Source organism: Grampus griseus, assembly GCF_964374135.1.
Source record: "Grampus griseus genome assembly, chromosome: X".
Taxonomy (NCBI): domain Eukaryota; kingdom Metazoa; phylum Chordata; class Mammalia; order Artiodactyla; family Delphinidae; genus Grampus; species Grampus griseus.
In genome coordinates this window covers 64,794,346-64,813,316 of record NC_138999.1, presented here as the reverse complement: position 1 = coordinate 64,813,316, position 18,971 = coordinate 64,794,346, and the positions used below count along the sequence as shown (strand labels likewise).

At 37.1% G+C, this 18,971-nt stretch overlaps 1 protein-coding gene across 1 annotated transcript in view; it reads left to right on the top strand.

Moving 5' to 3' along the window:
- The window catches only part of MAGT1 (magnesium transporter 1), a 47,861-nt gene extending 29,320 nt beyond the window's left edge, over window positions 1-18,541 (top strand). Inside the window, exons 4-10 of the mRNA XM_082680951.1 lie at window positions 1,484-1,624; window positions 2,386-2,526; window positions 3,043-3,132; window positions 3,787-3,850; window positions 12,688-12,762; window positions 15,150-15,240; window positions 16,523-18,541. Coding sequence (XP_082537077.1) covers window positions 1,484-1,624; window positions 2,386-2,526; window positions 3,043-3,132; window positions 3,787-3,850; window positions 12,688-12,762; window positions 15,150-15,240; window positions 16,523-16,538 — 618 coding nt within the window. The 3' untranslated portion in view covers window positions 16,539-18,541. The remainder of the gene's footprint in view (window positions 1-1,483; window positions 1,625-2,385; window positions 2,527-3,042; window positions 3,133-3,786; window positions 3,851-12,687; window positions 12,763-15,149; window positions 15,241-16,522) is intronic.
- The last annotated feature ends 430 nt before the right edge of the window (window positions 18,542-18,971 follow it).

The following is an 18,971-nucleotide window of genomic DNA, read 5'->3' as shown; positions in this document are numbered from 1 at the left end:
ACCAACACTAAGTGACTAATGGGTGGGATATGCTGGACAAAGGGATGATTCACATCCTGGGTGGTATGGCGAGAGATTTCATCACACTGCTCAGAATGGCTGCAATTTAAAATTTTTGAATTGTTTATTTCTGGAATTTTCCGTTTAGTATTTTCAGACTGAAGTTGCCCATGGGTAACTGAAACTCTGGAAAGTGAAACTGCAGACAAGTGGGAACTGCTGTATAGCTAAACAAATACTGAAGAGTTTGGCCTAAAGTTTGGGCAGCAGTTTGGTGGCGTGAACACTATCCAGGGTGTGGTTCTTAAGTTTTGCAGACTCAAATTGAATTTTTAACAGTGTAGCCAGAATTTATCTAGCTCTGCAGACTTTGTATATACTCACCAAACCATAAAAATCCATGGACATTGGTAACCAAAGACCTAATCTTTTAATTCACCAATTCACCATATTTTACTGCCAAGGAGACCAAAATAATCATGTCCACTATCGGTATACCCTCTCCCCTTATGAGAATATCTAAAAATATTACTGTTAGAAGGGTTACTGTAATAAGTATAGAATCAAAGCAAGGGAGTGGGTTATTTTATTGGTTGATGTCTTAAGTTATAATTGTTTTATACAAGCCAATCTCCATTAAAGGATTACCTGCTGAGGGGACCTAAATGCTTGCATCCGTTGGTCAACATCTTTTCCCTGGACTTAGACTTTATTTTCCACAAGTATAGTTATATCACGTCAGGAAAGATATAATGCGGATGAGTAGGTCATAGATTCTTTACCTTAGCAATTCCAGTGTTATCTTCTTAAGAGTACCATGGTCTCATGACAGAGAACAGAGAAACATGATGCTTATCACTAAACATTTATGAACCTTTTAAAATTGACTATTTCTCATATTGGTTATCATTTCGTATTGGTTTTCACTACAATAGAGCACTCTTTTATCCTGATCTTGTTTCCTCCAAATTGAGAATGTGCTCTAGGGACTTCCCTGGCAGTCCAGTGGTTAAGACACTGCACTTCCACTGCAGGGGGTGCAGGTTCCATCCCTGGTCAGGGAACTAAGGTCCCACGTGTGCCACATGTCACGGCCAAAAAAAAAATAGAGAGTGTGCTCTATTTGGAGCTTACCTAAGCTACATGAGACAATTTTAGTTCTCATAAATGTATTATGTTTTGCATAATCTCTGAACAGATTAAAGTGATTGCAGTATGGGAAATTTTCCATTCTAAAGGAGTAAAATGTTGGTTTCTTAGCTAGGAATTTATATTTGGTAAGTAAAGTGTGCTAGTTAAGGTCACAAGCAGCCTTCGGTTTGAATCCTGTCTCCATCACTTACCACTTTCCTTAGGCAAATCACTTAACCTACCTAAACCTGGGCTTCCTCATCTTTGTAAAATGCCTAAATTTCAAGATAATATTTGCTGTTAAGATTATTTTCTTGGTAATTTATATTTTAACGCAATACTTTTTATTCAGCTAAACATGAATTCAGCCCCAACTTTCATCAACTTTCCTGCAAAAGGGAAACCCAAACGGGGTGATACATATGAGTTGCAGGTGCGTGGATTTTCAGCTGAGCAGATTGCCCGGTGGATTGCTGACAGAACTGATGTCAATGTAAGTTTCCTTGCTTTGTACAGTAGAAAGTTACTTTGTCATTATCCACTTTGAATCTTTATGGGAGGTCCTAATTGGTCTTGTCCCCATATCACTGAGGTAGTGATAGTTTGTCAGTCCCTTCATAAGTAGCATTTAAGAGAATCATCCTGATGAAAGACTGACATTACAAAACATCCTCTATTACGTAGTCAATTCAGCATGGAAACCACTCTTTTGTCCTTGTTAAGCCCATGGACTATCTAGTTGTACTTGGCAAATTCTTCTTAATCTAAAAGATGTTATGTTGTGAAAAAAAATGGCTTTCAAAAAGCAAAAATAGGGCTTCCCTGGTGGCGCAGGGGTTGGGAGTCTGCCTGCTGATGCAGGGGACGCGGGTTCGTGCCCCAGTCCGGGAGGATCCCACGTGCCGCGGAGCGGCTGGGCCCATGGGCCATGGCCACTGGGCCTGCGCGTCCCGAGCCTGTGCTCCGCGGCGGGAGAGGCCGCAAAGGTGAGAGGCCCGCGTGACACGAAAAAAAAAAAAGCAAAAATAAATAAATAGATAAATAAAAGATGTTATGTTGTGGTTAAAGAGAATATTGTATCCATCCCATTTTCGGGTACATTGTAGACTTTTTCATTAGGATGAAAAGAAAAAGTGTAATTTTTCTTGAAAATGACCACACTAATTTTGATTGCTTTCATTTCAAAGTATTTTGAACTGTATAATTAATGGATAAAATTCATACTTTAAAGTGTTTTTCTCTCCTTTCCATTAGATTAGAGTAATTAGACCCCCAAATTATGCTGGCCCCCTTATGTTGGGATTGCTTTTGGCTGTTATTGGTGGACTTGTATATCTTCGAAGAAGCAATATGGAATTTCTCTTTAATAAAACTGGATGGGCTTTTGCGGCTCTGGTAAGTGAATTTTAGAAGAAAAATTGCTTGAATAAAACTCCTAATGTTACATTGTTAGGTGGCATTTTGTTTATTTCTTACCTGTGGGAAAAGATTTGATATATTTTTATTTTATACCTTAAAATCAGTTTGTTTCCTCCATTATCTCATTAGGATGGACAGAGCTTGAAGGAACTCATTGTACCCAGTTTTTATTCAACCTGAAAGACTGTCACCCCTACAAAAATCTCCAGTTCTTTTGAAAATATTCTTCTAAAACGGTTTTCAATATTCAATTTTAAACTTGTGTCAGTTTATTTATAATGTTAAAACAGTGTTTTCCTTTCAAAGTAAATATTATTGATTCTTGTGATCCTTGTGATGAAATATAAGTCTTTTATCTTTTATCGTTTATCTGAAAAAATTTATTTCATATATTACTTGAGAGGGTGCACTTTTCATACACCTATGAGTCTAATCAAGGTGGGAACAGCTACACCATGTTATATGAGTATTTCATTACTTTTTGTTTCCTAGTGTTTTGTGCTTGCTATGACATCTGGTCAAATGTGGAACCATATAAGAGGACCACCATATGCTCATAAGAATCCCCACACAGGACATGTGGTAAGGGAAAGTCCAGGATTTCTTTTCATCTTATACCAAAGTTAACCTTAATTATTATTATCCTGTGAGATCAGTGCCAGAGTATGAAGGAACTAGATTTAGTTTTGACTTTTCAATCTCTTTGTATTAATGAACTTCAATTGCTAAAAAGCTGTGCAGTACTCTTAAAAGTGGGAAGTTCCTTATCCCATTTGGTAGTTCTTTTGAGTAAGGTGGCTAAGAATGAAAGTTAGCCTTCAACTAAATAGAATAATAGATGATCAAGTACTTGAGCATCTATCCTTTCTAGGCACTGTACTAGGTATTACTAGGTATAGTGATAAGAAAAACATAGTCCCTGTTTTCATGGAGTTTATTTTACTGTACCTCATGGTCTTCTACACTGAAAAACTAGTTTTCTCATATATTCTGTTGTTGAAAACACAGTATAAGTACAGTGAATAAGTACAAATAAATATAAGTACAAATAATAATAAATAACAGAAATAGCTTTATTTTAATCAAACTTTTTACTGATGAATGCTACAGATCCAATGCTTACATACATCAGGTAAATTATTAATTTCATAGTGTTTGAAAGTAGTCAATTTTAGGATTAAATCACCAAAATTTACTGTATATTTAAAGATTAAATTTTGTCCTTTTTTCCCCCAGAATTATATCCATGGAAGCAGCCAAGCCCAGTTTGTAGCTGAAACACACATTGTTCTTCTGTTTAGTATCCTCTTTACAATAAGTTCTTGGTGCCACATTTTAATTTGTCTGTTTTCTTACATTCTACAGCATTTGGTTGAGGCTGCTCTCTTATTAGTGCAAGTCATAATATCTTTGGAATCATATTACTGTGTCATCTGTCTTAGCGTGATCAGCTAAAGACCACCAGGGACAAACCTGCAAGTCTGATAAAGCCAAGCTTATTGGATCATTGCTACAAAGGAGACTACAAATCAGAGGGACCATGCGATATCTTACCTAAGGAAAGATAGAGTTGTTATAGGATTTAAGGAAAGGTGGAGCTTAGATGAAATGTAAATGAAGCAATGTTTTGATGAGCTCAAAGCAAAGCCAGGCTAAGTGTAAAGGGATCAGAATCAGGTCTGGACTGTGAAGTGAACCCAGGGTTCTGTTTCCTGGAAACTACACTGTTCAGATAAATTTGGGAATTTGTCTTCAGAAACTCCTTTTTTTTTTTAATTAAATTTATTTATTTATTTTTGTCTGCATTGGGTCTTCATTGCTGCATGTGGGCTTTCTCTAGTTGTGGCAAGCGGGGCTACTCTTTGTTGCAGTGGGTGGGCTTCTTGTTGCGGTGGCTTCTCTTGTTGCAGAGCACAGGCTCTAGGCGTGTGGGCTTCAGTAGTTGTGGTACATGGGCTCAGTAGTTGTGGCTCGTGGGCTTAGTTGCTCCGCAGCATGTGGGATCTTCCCAGACCAGGACTCGAACCCGTGTCCCCTGCATTGGCAGGTGGATTCTTAACCACTGCACCACCAGGGAAACCCAGAAACGCCTTTTTTAAAGCTCTGTACTTTGGTTGTAAATTGAGGCTACTTAGAAATGTACTTGTAAATTGAGTAACTTAGATCCTCCAGTCCAGAATGGAATGTTTCCTTCTTACTGATGTAATTTGAATCAGTCTACGATTTTAGAGAACAAGGTTCCTCATTGAGTAAGAAAACTGTAGTTACTCAAAGACAGGGTTTATTTTGACATTTTACAGCTGCAGCATGCCCTACGGAGAAATATTATTTCCTGTAAACTGTGCAGCTACTTTATATGTGTGTTGGCCCATCCTCTTGAATGGCAGGGCAGATTTTTACTTTCTCACATCTGAAAATTGATGTCTCTGTAAGCTGAAGAATGGGTAACAGTGATATCAGATAGGTAGCAGTCTACATTTCTTAGTATTACTGATCATAGTTTACCCACCTGAATGCATAAACAGTGACTCTGCGGAGCAAATCAACAAGGGGAATAAATGTAATGTTCCTAGAGTTGCGCTTCTCAGCCAAGGGGTCCTAACATTGACATACAGGAATCAATTGTAGCCCAGGCTGTTAGAGAATCTGCCCAGTGACTTGGTGGTAGTGTCATTTGCCCTGCCTTGTCATCCCATCATCTAGATGACTAAGAGGAGTTCCATTTTTTATAGTTATAGACATACTTCACACACAGTTTGGTTTTTTAATGTATTATAAGCATTTAATAAATTGTATATGGCCTTCAAAGTTACAAAAGTGCATGAGAATTACAGAGCAATAAGAAAATATTGGCAAGGAAAAGGAAAAATAGTCATCATTATCAATGTCTTTATAATGGATATATCATAATTCAATTATTCTCCTATTGGTGAATATTGGAAAGAATGTTTTCTTGGGTATAAAAATAATTGACAGCATTCCCTGGTGGTCCAGTGGTTAGGATTCCAGGCTTTCACTGCTGGGGGCCCAGGTTCGATCCCTGGTCAGGGAAATAAGATCCTGCAAGACACGCGGCACAGCCAAAAATAATAATAATAATTGGCATATCTCTGAATTTCCAGAAGTATGAAACAGAGTGTGTAAATCTGTCTATTGCTCTTCGTGTTTTGTCCAAATTGTTTTCCAAAAGGCTTTTGCTTAAATTTAAGGGTAGGAGGGACTTCCCTTGGCGGTCCAATGGTTAAGATTCTGTGCTTCCAGTGCAGGGGGTGTGGGTTCAATCCCTGGTCAGGGAACTAAGATCCCACATAGCACGCAGTGTGGCCAAAAAAAAAAAGGCGGTGGGGTAGGGAGGTTTGCTGCCAGAAATATATATGTGCCCTGCTTTCCCTGGCAAGTCCTAACCATCGTGATGTATTATTTTTTTAAACTGCTAATTCAGTAGGCAAAGAAATTGTTTAAATGTAGCTTGGACAATAATAATCAAAGTAACAAACATTTTTCCGCAATTCTATACTTATGCTTCCTTTTATACAAATATCTTTGCCTTCATCGTATATAATATACTTTCTTCTACTGGCTCTTTTATTTTTTTATTGAAGTGTAGTTGATTTACAATATTTGTGTTAGTTTCAGGTGTACAACATACTGATTCAGTTTTTTTCAGATTATATTCCATTATAGGTTATTACAAGATATTGAATATAATTCCCTGTGCTATACAGTAAATCCTTGTTGCTTATCTATTTTATGTATAGTAGTTTGTGTTTGTTAATCCCATAACCCTAATTTGTCCCTCCCTCCCTCTCCCCTTTCATAATCATAAGTTTGTTTTCTATGTCTATGAGTCTGTTTCTGTTTTGTACATAGATTCATATATATTGGGTTGGCCAAAAAGTGCCTTCGGTTTTTTAAGTAAAAATAAAAGACATTTTTCATTTTCACCAAGAACTTTATTGAACAAAATCTTCACCCTTTTGTTCCACTACTTTCTGCCATTTTTCAGGCAACTTCATAATTCCATCCTCCCAAAACTTTTTATCTTTTTGAGCAAAGAACTGTTCCAGGTGCCTTTTACAGTCTTCCAGGGAATTGAAATTTTTTCCATTAAGAGAATTTTGTAAAGACTGAAATAAATGGAAATCCGAAGGTGCAATGTCTGGTGAATAAGGAGGATGAATCAGAACTTCCCAGCCAAGTTGTAACACTTTTTGCCTGGTCATCAAAGAAACATGCGGTCTAGCGTTATCCCGATGGAAGATTATGCGTTTTCTGTTGACTAATTCTGGACGCTTTTCATCGAGTTCTGCTTTCAGTTGGTCTAATTGGGAGCAGTACTTGTTGGAATTAATCGTTTGGTTTTCCGGAAGGAGCTCATAATAGAGGACTCCCTTCCAATCCCACCATATACACAACATCACCTTCTTTGGATGAAGACTGGTCTTTTGTGTGGTTGGTGGTGGATCATTTTGCTTGACCCAAGATCTCTTCTGTTCCACATTGTTGTACAGTGTCCACTTTTCATTGCCTGTCACAATTTTTCTTAAAGACGGAACGTTTTCGTTACTTTTCAGTAGAGGATCACATGTGGAAATACGGTCAAGAACGTTTTTTTTGCTTAACTTATGTGGAACCCAAACATCAAAGCGATTCATATAACTAAGCTGGTGCAAATGATTTTCAGCACTTGTTTTGGATATTTTGAGTATGTTGGCTATCTCCCACGTGGTATAACGTTGATTGTTCTCAATTAATGTCTCGATTTGATTGTTATCAACTTAAACTGGTCTACCCGACCGTGGCACATTGTCCAGCGATAAATCTCCAGCACGAAACTTTGCAAATCACTTTTTTTGTTTTTATAAATTTATTTATTTTATTTTTGGCTACATTGGGTGTTCGTTGCTGCACACGGGCTTTCTCTAGTGGCAGCAAGTGGGGGCTACTCTTCATTGCGCTTCACGTGCTTCTCATTGAGATGGCTTCTCTTGTTGCAGAGCACGGGCTCTAGGGAGCACGGGCTCAGTAAATTGTGGCTTGTGGGCTCTAGAGCACAGGCTCAGTAGTTGTGGTACACAGGCTTAGTTGCTCCATGGCATGTGGGATCTTCCCAGACCAGGGCTTGAACCCGTGTCCCCTGCATTGGCAGGCGGATTCTTAACCACTGCACCACCAGGGAAGCCCCGCAAACAACTTTTGACATGTTCGATCAGTCACAGCACCTTCTCCATACACTGCACAAACCGTTTTTTGCATTTCAGTTGCGTTTTTACCTTTCTTGAAATAATAAAGCATAATATGCTGAAAATGTTGCTATTTCCCCCATCTTCAGTATTAAAATGGCTACACAAAAATTCACCAATTTTGATTAGTTTTTTTTAAATGCATGCTGATATGACAGCTGTCACATACAGTCTAACAAAATTGTTTCAAATGAATAAAGACAACTAAGTGCTACTAGAGCCATCTTACGGAAAAAACCGAACGAACCTTTCAGCCTACCATGTATATATATATATATATATATATATATATATATATATATATATATATATATTCATTTATATGCATATACTCCCCTCCCCCACATTCTGTGATTTTGATGTCCTGTTTTACATCTTCATGCTTAACCTTTTACTGTTTATTGTAGTTACAGTCACTTTTAAAATTTTTTAAATTGTTTTTTAAATCTATGTACTGGTTTATTATTATTTTATTTTATTTTATTTTTTTGCTGTACGCGGGCCTCTCACTGTTGTGGCCTCTCCCATCGTGGAGCACAGGCTCCAGACGCACAGGTTCAGCGGCCATGGCTCACGGGCCCAGCCGCTCCACGGCATGTGGGATCTTCCCGGACCGGGGCACGAACCCGTGTCCCCTGCATCGGCAGGCGGACTCTCAACCACTGCGCCACCAGGGAAGCCCTGTACTGGTTTATTTAAGTGATCTTAAACCCTTTTATATATTTGCCTTTCCTCTTGTGGTTTTCCCTTTCCTATAGATCCTTGCTTCTTTTCTATTTAGAGAAGACACTTCAATATTTCTTTTAGGGTAGGTTTAGTATTGCTGAATTCTTTTAGTTTTTGCTTGTCTGAGAAATTCTTTCTCTCTCCTTCTATTCTAAATGATAATCTTGCTGGCTATCCTGATTTCAGGTTTTACCCTTACAGGACTTTGAATATATCATGCCACTCCCTTCTGGCCTGCAAAGTTTCTGCAGAGAAATCAGCTGATAGCCTTATGGAGGTTCCCTTGTAACTGACTGTTTTTCTCTTGCTGCCTTTGGAATCCTTTCTTTATCTAGTTCCTTGTTATAATGATCTGCATTTCTATCGATAATCTTTCTTAATTCAGTTATTTTTATTACCACCTTTTTGAACTTGGGGTCTACTAGACTGGTGAGCTCTGTTTCATTATTTGTTTTCTCTGGGGATTTCTCTTGTTCTTTTTTTTTTTGTGGTAGGCGGGCCTCTCACTGTTGTGGCCTCTTCCGTTGCGCAGCACAGGCTCCGGACGCATAGGCTCAGCGGCCATGGCTCACGGGCCTAGCCGTTACGTGGCATGTGGGATCTTCCCGGACCGGGGCACGAACCCACGTCCCCTGCATCGGCAGGCGGACTCTCAACCACTGCACCATCAGGGAAGCCCTCTCTTGTTCTTTAATTGGGAGTAGTTCTTCTGCCTTTTCATTTTACTTAACATTCTCTGTCTCTATGATTTCAGGAGAAACAGTTATCTTCTGTGGTCTTAAAGGGGTGTTTTTAAGTGGGAGCATCCCGGTGTAGACTATGTGTGTCCAACGTTTTTGCTGCGAGGGTGGTTTTGGTGTGGATACCAGCCACGTCTTTCCTCAGGGTGTGCTGGTCATTATCCCCTTGATGGGGGTTTTGGTTGGTGTTGGAGTATCTAGAGACTATGCAAGATATGAGGTGGGCTTCCTCTCTGCTCCATGGCTATCCCTACCCTGTTAGGGGCAGGGTCTGCTCCCCAGTTCTTGGAATAGAAGCCCTGAGGGTCGGGTTCAATCAGGCTCCACTGCCCTTGAATGCGTGCCCTGCCCCATCGGAGGTGATTGCTGAAGCAAGTGAGGCCTATGCAGTCACAGAGGACTTATGTGCTGCCTGTGTAGCTATCCACAGTTCCGCTCAGAAGCAGTCCAAGGTTGCGTCCCTTTGTTGTGTTTGTCCCAGATCTAGTGCAAGGCTGTGGGGGTTGGAGCATTGTGGCTGCAGGAATTGAGGTGGCTGCACTGCCATGAGAGATCTGGGCTGCCTCTGTGGCAGTCTTCTCCCAGGACCTGTCTGTCCCATATCTAGAGCTAAGCTAGGGTGTGGAGTTGGCAGAGCCTAGGTGCCACTGCGATAGGAACGACTGTGTACACCTGGACCACACCCCAGGCCCTCCAGGCAGTCTTTGCATAGCTAGATGAGTCCTCTCCCAGGGCCTGTCTTCCTGAGATTTCAGCGCTTAGCTGCTGCATGTTCTTGTGGTACCACCCTAGGCAACCTGGTCTGTCTCTGCATAGCTAGACCAAGTCTTTGCCCAGATCTCGCGCCAGGCTGTAGGGTGGAGTGAGCACAGCCGGGGTGTCCGCCCCTTCCGGTTGGGGTTGTGGTGTGGTGACAGACATCAGTGCAGGGCTCACTCTGCCCTGATGGTTAGTAAGCCATCACTCGTGTGCTCCTTGCAAGTAGAGTCTAAGCTTCTGTAGCCCTTTTGTCTGTCCCAGCAAATTTCCTAGCAGGCAAGGACTGGGATGCCCAGACTCTGACATGACCTGCTCACTCCCCAGGGTGAGGATCCACCCATGCGGACCTTCTCTTCCTTACAGATCTCTCCAGGAGGAGTAGGTCCTGACCCAACGCCTTTTTTTTTCCTGACCTACCCGGTTAAGTGGAGATCTTCCTTTCAGTTTTGGTTGTATAGGATTTCTTCTGCCAGTGTCTAGTTATGTTTCCATGAGAATTATTCCACATTTAGATGTATTTTTGATATGTTTGTTGGGGGAGGTGAGCTCACATCCTCCTACTCTGCCATCGTGAACCCCAAACCTACTAGCTCATTTATTTCTTTTATTTAATTTTTTTAATTAATTTTTTTCAATTTATTTTTGGCTGCGTTGGGTCTTTGTTGCTGCATGCAGGCTTTCTCTAGTTGTGGTGAGCGGAGGCTACTCTTCATTGCGGTGCAGGGGCTTCTCATTGTTGTGGCTTCTCTTGTTGCAGAGCACAGGCTCTAAGTGTGTGGGCTTCAGTAGTTGCAGCACATGGGCTCAGTAGTTGCAGCATGTGGGCTCAGTAGTTGTGGCACGTGGGCTCAATAGTTGTGGGTCGCGGGCTCTAGGGCATGCGGGCTTCAGTAGTTGTGGTGCGTGAGCTCTAGAGCACAGGCTCAGTAGTTGTGGAGCACGGGCTTAGTTGCTCTGTGGCATGTGGCATCTTCCCGGACCAGGGATCAAACCTGTGTCCCCTGCATTGGCAGGCGGATTCTTAACCACTGCACCAGCAGGGAAGTCCCCCTAGTAGCTCGTTTAGTAGCCTAGTTCCTGTATGTTATGTAATACCACCTCCTCTCTTTTCTATTTAGTTCTCTCAGGGTAACATGTCATCATGATTATGTAATTATTTATTATTTATTGCTTGTATCCCCCCACTAGAGTGTAAACTTGTCCAAGGAATGATCTGTATTTCCTCTAACTTTGTGACTCCAACTAATAGTGCCTCCCTATAATAGGCAGTAGAAGTATAATAGTAAAAGTTTAAAGAGTCTATAAATGAAATGAAACAATACATATGGAAGTGCACCATAGCTCTTGATAGCTGGACCTTGGTGGTATACTGTAAGATGGAAAGCTCATAGACCATGATACAGAAGCAAACCATTCCAAAAACAAAAGTCTCAACCATTAATCAGAGTACCTATAGCCAAAGCCTATAGAAATGATCAGTCTTTATGCTTACATGCATACAAAGAACCCCAGTAAGAAAAAAAATAATCACTGGAGAAGACAACTTGGCTAAAAAACAAAAAACATGAATGAGTTTATGCCCCTTTCTGTTTAATTATACCCACATGAGGTAGCATACAATATGCATGTGTATATGCATAATTAATATGAGCATTTTAAACTGCTGTTTGTATTCACCAAACTGCAGGGTGAGTCTCTCTTTTCTACTAGAACACATTCTCTTTGTTTCAAAATGTGATTTTTCTTATTTTACTGTTCTGCCATGCCATGTGTTACCTTTTGCACGAGTAAGTCTATTTTGTATTTATATAGCTTCTATATTAAGCTGAATAAAAGTGAGGTTATGGCTCGCAGGATTTTCTCTTTTTATTAGAATAGGACAATTTAGGTAGTTTAGTAGTAATTTGTGCTTTAAAGGTTAATTATTGAAATTCTGGAAAATTTTGATAAGTTATTTTTCAAATAAAAATTAGTTGCTATTCTTTTTTTTTTTTTTTTTTGCGGTACGCGGGCCTCTCTCTCACTGTTGTGGCCTCTCCCGTTGCGGAGCACAGGCTCCGGACGCGCAGGCTCAGCAGCCATGGCTCATGGGCCCAGCCGCTCCATGGCATGTGGGATCCTCCTGGACCGGGGCACGAACCCCTGCATCGGCAGGTGGACTCTCAACCACCGCGCCACCAGGGAAGCCCAGTTGCTATTCTTTAAATGGTGTACGTTTCAAGTGTGTTCTTTTTTGGAGGGTGGTTGAAATATTCAAAATGGCTATTTAACTTTTTTAAATGTGTATGAGATTGACGCAATAGTTGGAAGAATGTTCCAGAAGTTTATTTCAAAGTACAATTTTAGAGGAAAACTCATATTTCATCTATGAGTTTAAATATCAGTTTTAAATACTGATATCAGACAGTATTTAAAAACAAGTATCAGACATTTGTTTAAAATATCAGTTTTTATTTGTGCAAATAAAGTAATTTTCTAACCTTAATTTTTTATTTTATCTTCATAGTAAATAATTGTCATACTATGTAGACACCAGATTATGTAGTTATAATTTTTTATAATTGAGAGTAGAAGGTTTATATATTTATTCATTCTATATTATTCTAGAAATATTAAAGTTGTATGTTATTTTTGTCTGTGTGAATTTCTCCTTAAACAATTTTTCTAAGATGGTGGGGTTACCTTAGGGATGGTGCTTTTATGTGAAGCTGCTACATCTGACATGGATATTGGAAAGCGAAAGAGTAAGTCATATCATATGCCAAAATGTAGCAATTCTGCCTTTAATACAGAAAAAAGAATGTCCTTTTAATCACTTCCCCTCTTAGTTATATTATTTTACTTCTTTATGATTATAAAAATAATATGTGCTCATTGTAGAAAATGTGGGGGAAAATAGGAGAATGAAACATTTCGGGGGAGAGTTACCCATTGTTCCACCATTGAAAAGCTAATAATTTTAACGTAATATAAGTTCCTTCCATTTATAAAAACATCTTTTCAACTGTATGTATAATACTTTGAATCTTATACCACCCCTTTTTAACCAGAGTTAAAATATTTCACTAATACTTTCCCATACATAATTTTTAATTTATAGTCTATACTGTAATTTACTTAACCAATCTGATTTTGTTAAGTGTTTACTTTTTTCCTAACTTTCATTATAATACTTATTTAGTGACTATTATGGTGCATATTAAACTTTATCCTCTTTCATATTAATTCCTTAAAGTAGAATGACTGTGTGGTCCTGTGTATGAGTATTTTCAATTATCTTGATGTTTTAAGCTGACAATGCCTAATTCTTTCCCCAAATATTTTAATAATTTAGATTCCTACCAGTGGTATTTCAGAATGCTTGTTTCACTGTAACTTTATCAACATTAGATAACCTCATTAAAAATGTGTATGTGTATATTTGCTAATCAGATAAGGGGGAAATACATTATTTTGTACTTCTTTGGTTATTAGTATAGTTGAATATTTTCTTAGATGTTTATTAGCTGTTTGTGTTTTCCCTTCTGTAAAATGTCTTTTGCCATTTATGTATTAGAGTCTTATTCCTTTTCCTATTGGTTTGCATAGACTTTTTATATATTAGAATATTCACACACTGATATTTGTTACAAAGAAATGCAAACAATGTAATTTATGTCTAAGAGTTTTACATGAAATCAGTCTAAGAGTTTCTTTTTATGGTTAAAGAGTTAAATGTCATCAAAATTAACCTAGGTTAATAAATCTATTTACTTTTTCTTCTAGAAAAAAGATGATGACATTGGATTTTAAATTTGGGAGATATGTATTTTGCTGAATTGAAATGAATTTTTACATATTAGAAAAATAGAACTAATGTAACAATTTTTTATCTAGTCAATATACATCCTTTCATTCCTGACTTTTGAAAAATTGCCTATTTCAGTATTCATTATTGGGGAAAGGCCATCTGGGTACTACACTGCTGGCATGAATTTAAATTGTAAAACATTTTGGTGACATATATTAAAATAGTCACAATTTGATCTACTTCTAAGATTCTAACTTAATGAAATAGTCACAAATAGTAATAATATATATTTCTTTAGTGCCTATTATGTACCAAGAACTACCTGAAGCACTCTTAGATACGTGGAAAAAGTAGAGTACAAATATATATTCAGAGTGAAACTGTATATATACATGTATGTGTGCATTTGATTAGGGAAAAAAAAAGACTTCTCCAAAGAGCATGTGTTAATACTCAGATATAATATATTTAACATTTACATTTTGGCCCCTAATCATATTGTGTGAAAATTTTTAAAGGAAAAAGAATTATTCTCTAAGTATAACAAAACTAAAAGTTGTTTTTGGTATCGGCCAATAAATATGGAGCTCCAGTTTCCCTGGAGCTTCCATTGCTGTAGCACACATGCTTTCCCACACCCCTCCCTCTATGCTTCTTAGCCAGTCTTAGTCCAGGGACTCAAAGAGCCTCATGTTATGGGAATCATACTTGAGCATTGTAGGGTCAGCATCTAGAGTTAAGGTTGGTAACTGCTATGCTAAACCAGAGCATGTGGGATTAATGGAGAGAGCTATGAATTTAGGACTAGGAATCTGGGCGGATTTTTTCCCCTCATAATTCAAATGAGGAATCCATGTTGAAGGAGTTCCTCATACAAGCAGTGTAGTTACCAGTGAATGAATAAAATACTTTCAAGTAAGGCTTTCACAATGATATTGCCAGATGTCTTTAGGTGAATATTTATCAATAATAAATAAGATCATACTAAGAATTTAAAAGAAGTTTAATAACTGAGTGAGTTATTTTCTTGTCAGTCATAAAACAGTGTATTTAACACTAAATTCTTGACTGTGATGGCTTTAATAAAATTCATTATTTCATACAATTAAATTACACAAGTATGTAAATGGAACTATTCTATTATATTGTAATGGAGCAAATTAAAGGAGAAGGCAGACTGCTGAAGATATAAGAATGGGGATGAACTTTGTTGTACAGTTTAGATTTACCAGTAAATTAAAGCCCTTGCTTTTTACTCTTGGAAGTATAGCCTACAAGTTATGCTCTTGCTCTTTATTATGCTTAACATGCTCATTTTACTGTCCTTTTATTTTTCTACAGTAATGTGTGTGGCTGGTATTGGACTCGTTGTATTATTCTTCAGTTGGATGCTCTCTATTTTCAGATCTAAATATCATGGATATCCATATAGGTATGATTATTTTTCATTTATATAGTGATTATCTATACTTACAATGATTAGAGTTGATGTTGCTTTATAGTATTTTTGACTGTATTGCCAAATTACTCTAGCTTCTAAAGCAAAGAGGTAGGCTTTAATTTAGGTATGTTGCATATAGAAATTAAAATAATTATGATACAATGAACAATAGCATGTGATTTCTCAGGAACATCATTCAGGGTTATTCTGACATCTCCTAATTTAACCTAGAAATCTATCAAACACATAATGATTAGGACATTTTATACCCTGTCTACTCATACAGTTCCTTATCTGCATACTTTACGTGTTTTTGAGGACAGAATTATTTTTCTAATGTTTTTTAAAACTTCTCACTCTACTTTTCAGGCTCTTTAGCTGGCATAAACAGAACATTTGATTAGAATCCAGTTTGTAGAGTGTATAATAAGAAAGAGTGTTTAAGAAGGTCTAATTGGCTTATAATGTTCATAGAGATCTCTAAGGCTCAGGGAAGACATTATTCTCCTGGTTATAAGTTCTTGGTTTTATTCTGTTACTAGCCAAAATAAATGTACCAGTACACAATGGGGAATGTTGTAAGTTAGTTTTATAATCTGAGTGCCATTTACTATAATTCCTATTCTTTTAATACAACATTGTCCTGTTGTATAAACGACTATGAACACTAAAGGTAAAGTATATCAAGTGATATTTTTGAGACACATTCATTCTTCGTATTTTTAACACAAGTTTTTAGTAGGTAATTTTGAAACACTCCCTGATCAGTTCATTATATTGTCACATTCCTAAATGCATTTTGATTAGTGAACAACTTAATCTTCTTTTGCATTTTCTGCAGAGTTACTTAATTTTAAGACCAAAACCTACTAGAACTTTGATCCTTGACTTATAATCCTCTAGCTTTATACTTTTATTCTTCTGTGTATGTACATTTTAAAATAATTTATCCCCTATAGAATACTAGCTGAGATACAAGGGTAATCTTCTGCTCCCCAGAAGCTGGGACTTCTGTTACGTATTTGATCACCGTGGTTGATTCAGTTATTAATTGGTGTCTCCAGGAGATATTTTAATTCGAAGTTATTTCTATTTCCTTTTCTCCTAAGACTACCTCAATATCTCAGTGTTTCTCACTTTTTGTGATTGATACTCAAAGTTTATTATACATGTACCCAAACGTTCTTTGATCTGAAAAAATCAAGATATTTATTAGAAGTAAAGACTACTTTTCTTTCAGAGACTAATAGATTGGTATATATTTTTGTTTCAGCTTTCTGATGAGTTAAAAAGGATTCCAGAGATATGTAGACACTGGAGTAATGGAAATTGAAAAATGAAAAACGTGTGTGTGAAAAGAAGAATGCAATTTGTGTATTTTGTATTACCTCTTTTTTTCAAGTGATTAAAATAGTTAATCATTTAACCAAAGAAGATGTATAGTGCCTTAAGAAGCAATTTTCCATCAAAATCATGAAGTATTTGGATATGATTCTCCTCTTAACCTTCCCTTCCCAGTAAACTTTGTGGAATATTTAATTTAGTGGAATTAAATATTTTTTAAAACTTTTAAAGCTACTACTTCATTTTAGTTACAACAAGGTTCAAAACTGCTTTAGTTAACTTTTGACCATCTGATTTTTTATTATCTTATCCAAAGGTGTGGGGGGCAGTTCTGATAACAACATCAAGAATCCATTCTTAACTTTTCCATCTTTGCATGGATGTGTATACTTTGCACATCTTTCCTTTTGGGCAGAGAAATCATATGTGCTATGTGTCTTCTGAAAATGGAACACCATTCTTCAGAGTACATGTCTAGACTTTAGAAAAAAAGACTAGCCAGTCCTCCTCCATCTTTCCTCCTGAAATGCAGTGCAAACTATGCTTCTTGGTAGCTGTAGACATTAAGAAATATCTCTAAATGCAGGATTATGATTTCTGCATGAGTGTGGTATTAACTACCTGTATTTGGAAAGATTTCAGGCTCATTCTGTCTCCCTAGTTTTCTTTTATTTAAGGTGGGCGCCTTTCTAATAAAAATGTAGCTTAGTGCTAAAATCAGTGTAAATTTTAAATGGTCTAAAACGTTTCTGCAAATTAGAGCTCATCACTTATTTCATTTGTACCTAAGAGAAAAAGCTAGGTTCATCTGGTTAAGTTGATATCTGTATTACAGTTGCAACATATTTCATTAACCCTTGTGTTTAGGAAAAGGACTCCCCTAGATTGGGAAAATAAAATCGTGAAATATTAAGCTGTTGCCTGTGAATAGAAAGTAAATGTTTCTTGAAAGCTGTTCTGGTTTTTGCTATTATTTTAGCCTTCATTTTCTCACTTTAAGTGGAGAACAAAGTAATCATTTGAAGAAGTTTTGAGTTTTATCTTTTTTCTGTCAGTGAAAATAACCGTATGTGCTAACCAAATTTCTGTGAAGAATGGAAGTTGATGGTTATCATTAGATCTAGCTATAACCTCCCCCATAGTTATAAAGAGTATCCAGAAATGCCACTGTTAATGGAAATATGAGAATTCTGATAATGAAAAAAATGTTTAATAAATCTTAGAAGTATTATTACATTAAAATAATACTGTGACTGCCTGCTACTATTTACCATCTAATAACTCTCCCACGTGGTCTGGAAGTCTTATATAATAGAGGTTTGAAGAAAGAGATGGATATAATTGCCTAAGAAGAAATGTTGTATGTGGGGGTTTTGTTTTTGTTTTTGTTAGTAGATTTGGTGGGTGAGGGGATATTTACTCTCTAGTGGAGCCTGTTTTTGTTACTCCACTGTAAATTGTATGATTCTGGATTCCTTATCTGCTGTTCTTGTACTTGTCTCAGGCCAAGTAAATTTATGCTGTGATTCTTATGAGACTTGTATGAATATACCCTGATTTGTACATACTAACCGGGGGAATATTACTGCCATGTAAAATGTATAGCTCCAGATAATTTGCAACGAACATTGAAAGAATGACAGGTTTTTTTGTATTTGTTTTGTCTCTTAAGAGCACATTCTTCTTCTTTAAGGAGAGAAGTTGCATTCTGGCTAAAATCTGTAGAAAGCAGATTTACTACACTTAGAATAGTGTTACTTTTGTGGAAATGTTGAAATTAGCTTTCATCTGAAGTGCCTTAAGTAGACTCTTAATTAACTTTTCTAGCAATTGTTTAAATATTATTTGTTATGCATTTAAAAATACTATTTAAAATGACACATTGTAGTGACAAAGATAACCAAATGTCTGGCTGTTTGCTTTTTGATCATATCAATAAACTTTTACAATCTAAATTCTGAGTGTCTGGTTAACATCTAAGGAGAGGTGAATTTAAAACACTAAACTAGAATTGTAATATTAGGACGTACCATTTTGAAATTATAGTTAAATTTCTTATTGTCCTAATGACAGTGAATTTGATAGGCCAATTTACTTAGGTATTTCTGGACTGAGATACATTCTTCCAGGATTCCATACATTATCCTTCATTAATGCTGTCACCCATTAGATTAGTCAAAACAACCAAGATAAGTAAATGAATGACTGTTTTCAATGGTTCATTACATTTTGCACTAGTCATTGAATGCTGTGACTAGGTAATTCCCTTTTGGCACTAATTAATTTGAAACAGTTACCCAGACAGATTATCAAGTTATATAAGACTGGGCAGCAGTAAATTTGCAAATATGGAGTAGAAACACTGGATAGGAAGTAAA